The sequence below is a fragment of the Trachymyrmex septentrionalis genome, unplaced genomic scaffold (genome assembly GCF_001594115.1).
Source record: "Trachymyrmex septentrionalis isolate Tsep2-gDNA-1 unplaced genomic scaffold, Tsep1.0 scaffold13, whole genome shotgun sequence".
Lineage (NCBI taxonomy): Eukaryota > Metazoa > Arthropoda > Insecta > Hymenoptera > Formicidae > Trachymyrmex > Trachymyrmex septentrionalis.
The window spans coordinates 270,334-276,972 of NW_017304438.1; the positions used below are offsets into that span (position 1 = coordinate 270,334).

At 34.5% G+C, this 6,639-nt stretch overlaps 1 protein-coding gene across 1 annotated transcript; it reads left to right on the forward strand.

Moving 5' to 3' along the window:
- Positions 1–2,054: 2,054 nt before the first annotated feature.
- On the forward strand, positions 2,055–6,633 carry LOC108756883 (ribonuclease Z, mitochondrial). The gene is made up of 6 exons (XM_018501030.1): positions 2,055–2,467; positions 2,547–3,282; positions 4,193–4,509; positions 4,587–4,982; positions 5,077–5,420; positions 5,579–6,633. Exons 1-6 carry the CDS (start codon positions 2,225–2,227, stop codon positions 5,970–5,972), a joined length of 2,430 nt encoding a protein of 809 aa, XP_018356532.1. The 5' UTR covers positions 2,055–2,224; the 3' UTR covers positions 5,973–6,633.
- Positions 6,634–6,639: the final 6 nt, after the last annotated feature.

Here is a 6,639-nt window from a genome sequence, read left to right on the forward strand (position 1 = left end):
ATCTTTAAAAAGTATTTGTATATATAATCATATATTTATAACAAATTGTAAATAAATTGTTATAACTAAATATAGTTAACAAAATGAGAAAAATGTATTGTTTCATATAAAAATGTAAAATACTAAAACAAAAATGTTTAAAGGAAAAATATAGTTCAATATCTTAAAATCGATATTCTAAATTACAAAAAAAAATAGTTTAAATGTCGGCTGTCCACCCAGCAAACAAAAATGAATTAAAATGGATTGAAATTTTTTTCTTTCCAAATGTATTTTAAATAGCGAATACTCTTTTTGGTTTTAATTGGATTCAGTTGGATGTAATTGGATTGAAAAACTGCATTTCCTATTCAAAATTTTGAATTAAATTATTCACTGAAAAAGCTAATATTATTTTTAGATTGAAAGGCACAGAGATATGCTCCATGCAATTCCTATAAATGAATAAAAATGCATTCAGGATTGAAATGAATTTATTTTAACATTTGTAAATCAATATTTCTGAAAATCTGAATCCATTTCAATTCATTTCAATCCATTCTCGTTTACTGGGTAGCACAAGGATGTCAAAAATCGTGTTTATTAAGGCTAATATGTTGCTCTAGGATTAAATTTTTTTTTAATAAATCGCGAAATATTCCCGCAATACCGAGAATTAGTTGGAAATTCTAAATAAAAAATAAAATTTTTTAGTTACAAAAATGTGCGCTCTGTACACACGTTAGGTCATTTATGACCAAGAGATGAATTTCGAAGTTATGCCAGTTTAAGGAAACGCACGAATGAGACCGGCAATGCATAAAACTTGTTCTCTAGATGCCAAACTTATTTTAAGGATAGAAAAGAGACCGGTATTTGACAGGTGCTCTTAGGCCTAGTTTCCACAACTCATGGTTAACTCTTAATCGAGATTCAACTAGTTTCTCATCTCTTTCCAATTCTAGAATTGGAAAGACACAATGAATAGTTGAACCTCGGCCAAGGGTCTCCGCACAATAAAAGGACAGAGAATAAGAATTTCAACCTATCAGAAATTATGCATTGTGGAACACATAGTTTCTGTGATAGGTTGAAATTCTTATTCTCTGTTCTCTGTTCCCTGTTCCTTTTATTATGCGGAGCCTCTAAAATAAAAGTTAACCGTGAATTGTGAAATTGGGCCTTATATGCCTAATTTCCATCAATGTAGATTAATTTTAATTTCGGTTCAACTCTTCATCTTTTTTTTAATCTTTAGAACTAGAAAAAGACGAAGAGTAAGTTGAACCGAGATTAAAGTTTATCTATATTGATGGAAACGGGCATTATATATAGTATTTCAAAAAAAAATATTGAGCGCAGGACACAAATGATCCAAAGGTGTGTATTAAGGGCTAATAATCATATACTGTGAATATTCTTGAAGTTTCGTACTATATTTAGCATTTTTCGCGATTATGTTTCAAAAAATAATCGAAAGAAGAGCGGCACGGCTATCTGCCTACATGACCCTCAGTAATGAAATGACTGCGCGATAATTACGCGTAAACATGATGCCCATCCGCGCGGCCCGCGTGGATAATTGGGTATAAAGAAAGTGGCTGCAAAAAAAGAGAGAGTCAGCATGAAAAGGTGTGGAGACACACATTCACACTTACATACACACACTCTCTCAATTATACTTCGTGTCGTATACTCATGTAAACATACATATTCGGCGACCAGATGGCGCGCTCTCGCAAACACTATACTCAATCTCCCTAGATACTCTTTTGAGAAAGAGTCTTCCTTCTCCTTCGAGAACGAGATTCCTTCGAGAACATTCTCATTCCTTCCAGAGCTCTTCTTGTTACATCGAGTGCATCCATTACCTATATTCATTATATGTAGCAATCCGCTACAAAGATACCTTTAAGGTACATTTTTATGAGCCGCTCCAACCAGCCGTTTCGGCGACAAAAAGATCACGTGATCGTTTTTGTAATTGAAACAATCGGTTTAAGCGACTCATGAAAATATGCCGTTATACCATGGGTATATAATCAGAGTCAGATCCATTAGCCTAGCAATTGGGTTCGTTATGTCGTTTGTTATAGGTTATTGGTTATTGGAGGTCGTGATAGTATCAAGCATGAGGATGCAATGACTCTTTATTTGCATCATTGCACACGTAATTTTTTCCTGTCTGCGATTATCGGTGTCACCGACGAGGATTCCTGACACTGTAAGAAAGAAGACCGAACGGATGAGGTCCAACGTGTACTCGTTCACATGCCACGTGATAAAGCGTAATTATTGCACGTTGCTACCCTTTCCCGTTGGCCGAAACCTCCGGCACGTGTCGGCGCCCTGCAAGCAATTCTCATCGATTCACAACAACCAGATCATGCCACGTTCCGTCGAACATATGCTTGGCATGCAACGCATGAGACAGAAGATAAAAGAAAAGTCAGCGAAATATACTGGAAACACGAAAGTGTCGTTGCAGGTCAGTCGAACGAGAGTGTTTCGAAGACGATGATTCAATGCTAAATATTTAATTATGAATATTTTTTTACCACTTATAGATTCTGGGTACTGGAGCTTATGGCACATCACGATGTGTCTATTTGACAGCAGGTCACACCAGGTACATTTTCAACTGTGGCGAGGGAACGCAGAGATTGGCATACGAACATAAGTACAAGCTAATCAAATTGGAGCACGTATTTATAACATCAGCAACTTGGAATAACTTGGGTGGCATGCCGGGAATGCTTTTGACGATACAGGATGCTGGGGTGCCAAAGATCAATGTACATAGTCCCAAGGGGACAATGGAGATATTTAATACAATCAAGAAGACTGTGCTGCTGCAGGCTCTGAAGATTAATGAGGCCAAATGTAATGAGTCAGAGCCATACATAGATTCAGTAATGTCCGTTTCGTATGTTTCCATTATAAATTCAAATGCGCAAGAGACAGAGCCTATTGATGTAGAAAAAGAAATAATCGATATTAATTATTATGATTATAAGACCAACTCAAATAGCAAGCGAGTACCTGATAGGATAGAGAAAATGTCTAAAATCCAGAAGATCGATCAGAAGTCTGACAATAGAATATCATCTGTAATGTCTTACATTTGCAAATTGCACCCTCGAGCGGGTACATTATCCTTAGAGAAGTGTATAGAAAAGGGAGTGAAACCTGGGCCTTTACTCGGTCAGCTCAAAACTGGTGCAGATATTACTCTTCCTGATGGCACAGTTGTTTTGAGCAAGGATGTATGCTCGCCAGCAACGCCAGGCCCTACTTTTATAAGTACGTTAACAAAGAATTTTATTTAAAGTTCCTGTTTATCACCAATATCTCAAATTGTGATATCAAAAGCAAGGGAATAAATTCTTACAAGTTATATTTGAATAGAAATATTTTCCAATAAAACATTTGTCTTCGATAGACTTATAAAATATAATTCTTTGGGGAGAAATTAAATCATATTTATTTCTACATGTTATTAATTTGATAATTTGTCATAACTGTGAAGATAGTTTATTTCATTTCTAATTACATATAATTCATTTTTAGATATATGGTTATTTATTAATTAACAAAACAAAAAAAAGGAAAGGAGGGTTAAAAGAGTGTCTGTTTTCATCCACAAGATACATCTGAATAGATCTTTAAAAAATCATTATTTGAGTCTTCAGAGAACAAGTTTAGTATGATCAGATTTTGATGAAAATGCACATAAAATGTAAATTCACTCACTTTATCAATGTCATGTACGAACGCATGTACGAACCCTCTCTACATGCATGCATGGCTAAAATCATCTTTTTTCGTTTATTAACCATATATGTAAATAATGTCACTTTTTACTATGTTTAAGCAATTCTAATAATGTTCTCATTATTTCACAGACAAATGATTGTTATCTCTTATTCTCCCAGGACCCAAATAATGATTTTTCGAGATTTATTCAGGTGTATCTTGGAGGCAAAAATTGACACTTTTTTAATACCCTCTTTTTCGATGTATTTACAAGTCGAATCTAGCGGTTGTTGTTTTATTGAAATATTTCCATATTAATATGGTTTGCAAGAATTTTTATTATTTATTTGTTCCACTTCTGACATCATAAGAAATAGTAGTAGTGAGAGAATAGGAGCCTTAAGTTTTCATTTTAATATCTTTTACTTGTTTTATTTTAAATTTTGCTTGTGTACAGTTGTAGAGTGTCCATCAGAAAATTACTTAGAGAATTTTGTAAATCATCCTGCCTTCGTGCGGCATCAAACGGGAACGGCGAATAAAGATGATATACCATACTGCGTCATTCATTTTACTCCGCAAGAAGTGATGGATAATTCTCGCTATGTGAACTGGATGAGCAAATTTGGTCTTAATACACGTCATATAGTTGTGAATGAAGAGAATCAATGCATGGGCACCGAAGCAATGCACAGACATCAGCACAAACTCCATATGCTGCACCCTGAGATATTTCCTTTCTTAAACGAGGAAAGCTTCCAAAAGAAAACAAGAGTAAAACACATTGTTATGAACTCATTATTTAAGAAATACTTAGTAATTTAAAAATAATTAAATACAATTTTTTTTAGGAAGAAGATCTGCCCATTATACATCGTCCTAAAACACATCACACTGTTCATCTACAGCCACAATTGAGATTCGATACGAAGAATGAAGTATCGCTGCATCCAGAGGAATATATAAACGAAGTTTTCGAGATAGACGGCATTTTAGATGCGTTGGCGGAACTCCAAACAGAGATCAACGCTCGAACGAAGACATTACATATTGGCAATGAGTACCCGAAGATTGTCATGTTGGGCACTGGATCTAGCATACCAAGTAAAGTCAGAAACACGAGCGGCATACTTCTACGAGTGGATAAAGACCACAGTATGTTATTAGATTGCGGTGAGGGAACGTTCGGCCAGATAGTGAAAATCTATGGAAAGTCTGAGGCGCACAATATCTTAAAAACGATAAAAGTAAGACGCTCATTTATTTCTATAAATATTTCTTTTTTCTATTTTTTTTTTAAATTCCGCAATGGCGACTTGTAATATTTGAATTGTATTTTAGGGAGTGTACATATCGCACATGCACGCGGATCATCACATAGGATTGATTGGTTTGCTGAAGGAGAGAAGGAAGGTCACAGAAGATCCTTTGTATCTGTTAGCACCAGGGCATATCAACGTGTGGTTGCATATGTATCATACACGTTTTGAGCCTATTTTACATCGAATTACATTGATAAAAAACAACGAGTTCTGTATGGATTCGCATGACCCAGAGTTGTATAAATACAGAAACATATACAATACGTTGAACGTGCAAGCCGTGAGGACAGTATACGTCGAGCATTGTCCTTATTCTTATGGCGTTTCTGTGACACTCCATAATGGGAAGAAAATAGTATATAGGTAAGTGTAGTAATTTTATAAATCTTTCTTTAAAGTCCCAAGTCAATTCTTCACTCAACTGTAGAAACATAGTCTTTGAATTATTTTATAATTCAGTTCGAAATATTTTATTCTTTTTTGACGCTACATGAATTACGTATGTGATATTGTATATTTAGTGGTGACACTATGCCCTGTGCGCGTCTCGTGGAACTTGGTCAAAATTGCGATTTACTCATCCATGAAGCGACAATGGAGGACGATCTGATAGAGGACGCGAAACTGAAGTTTCATTCGACGGTCTCGCAGGCTATACAGGCAGGCGAAAAAATGAAATCAAAGTTTACATTATTGACGCACTTTAGTCAACGCTATTCCGTAATACCTCATTTGCCGGATAACAAAAATGGTCCTAAACTAGATAATGTCGGCATTGCATATGACAATATGCATATTAGCTTGTCGCAATTGCCGCTCTTGCCTTTGATGTACCCGACATTGAAAATAATGTTCAATAAATATTACCTAGAAATAGAGGATCGAGCTGCTCGAAGACAACGAATAGCAGCTTAATAAATATTTTACAATAATATAAATTGTATTATAACTTTCGTCTTACCGATATCTGTCATAGTTCTCCGTTAATTTGGAAAGTAAACATTTTTAACAGAATGAATGTTGCATAGCAATGAATTTAACTAGTGGCTAAAAGTTTGTTTCTTTAATTTTAACATGTAAAATCATCATTCAAACTATAAACAAAGATGGCTTATGTATCTTACGTTTTTTATATAAATCAATTGAAAGTTGAAGAATCAAAGAATCTTACTAAAACAGAAAACAACAAACCTGTATATAATTCTGTATATATGTAAATTAGTTTGCAAAAGAAACTACATTTGTGGTTGAAATAATTCGCCGATGAAGTCTTGACCAATAAAAAATTATCTTATTTTATATCTTTTAATTTATTACATCCATTGTTCTTAATGCGTTTCTACCGTGAAAAAGTAGTAAAAAGAGATGATTGAGGCTTACACAACTATATTTAAGAGAATAATACGTGTATCGTCGTCTGTAAATCGACATCTGAGCAATATTTTTGTCGAAAAAAGTAAAATATTCAACATATATTTTCGTCCACTTTTCGCATCGTACACACGTTTTGTTTTCGTTTAAAATTAAGCGACGCGAGGCGCACATATAGTATCATGCTATAATTACGATAATTAACGTAATG

Excerpts from the sequence above, each read along its gene's own strand:
- LOC108756883 (XM_018501030.1), top strand. The coding sequence starts at position 2,225 with ATGAGGTCCAACGTGTACTCGTTCACATGCCACGTGATAAAGCGTAAT. Across the intron at positions 3,283-4,192 it reads GCCAGGCCCTACTTTTATAA|TTGTAGAGTGTCCATCAGAA; the intron begins GTACGTTAACAA and ends GCTTGTGTACAG. Across the intron at positions 4,983-5,076 it reads ATATCTTAAAAACGATAAAA|GGAGTGTACATATCGCACAT; the intron begins GTAAGACGCTCA and ends ATTGTATTTTAG.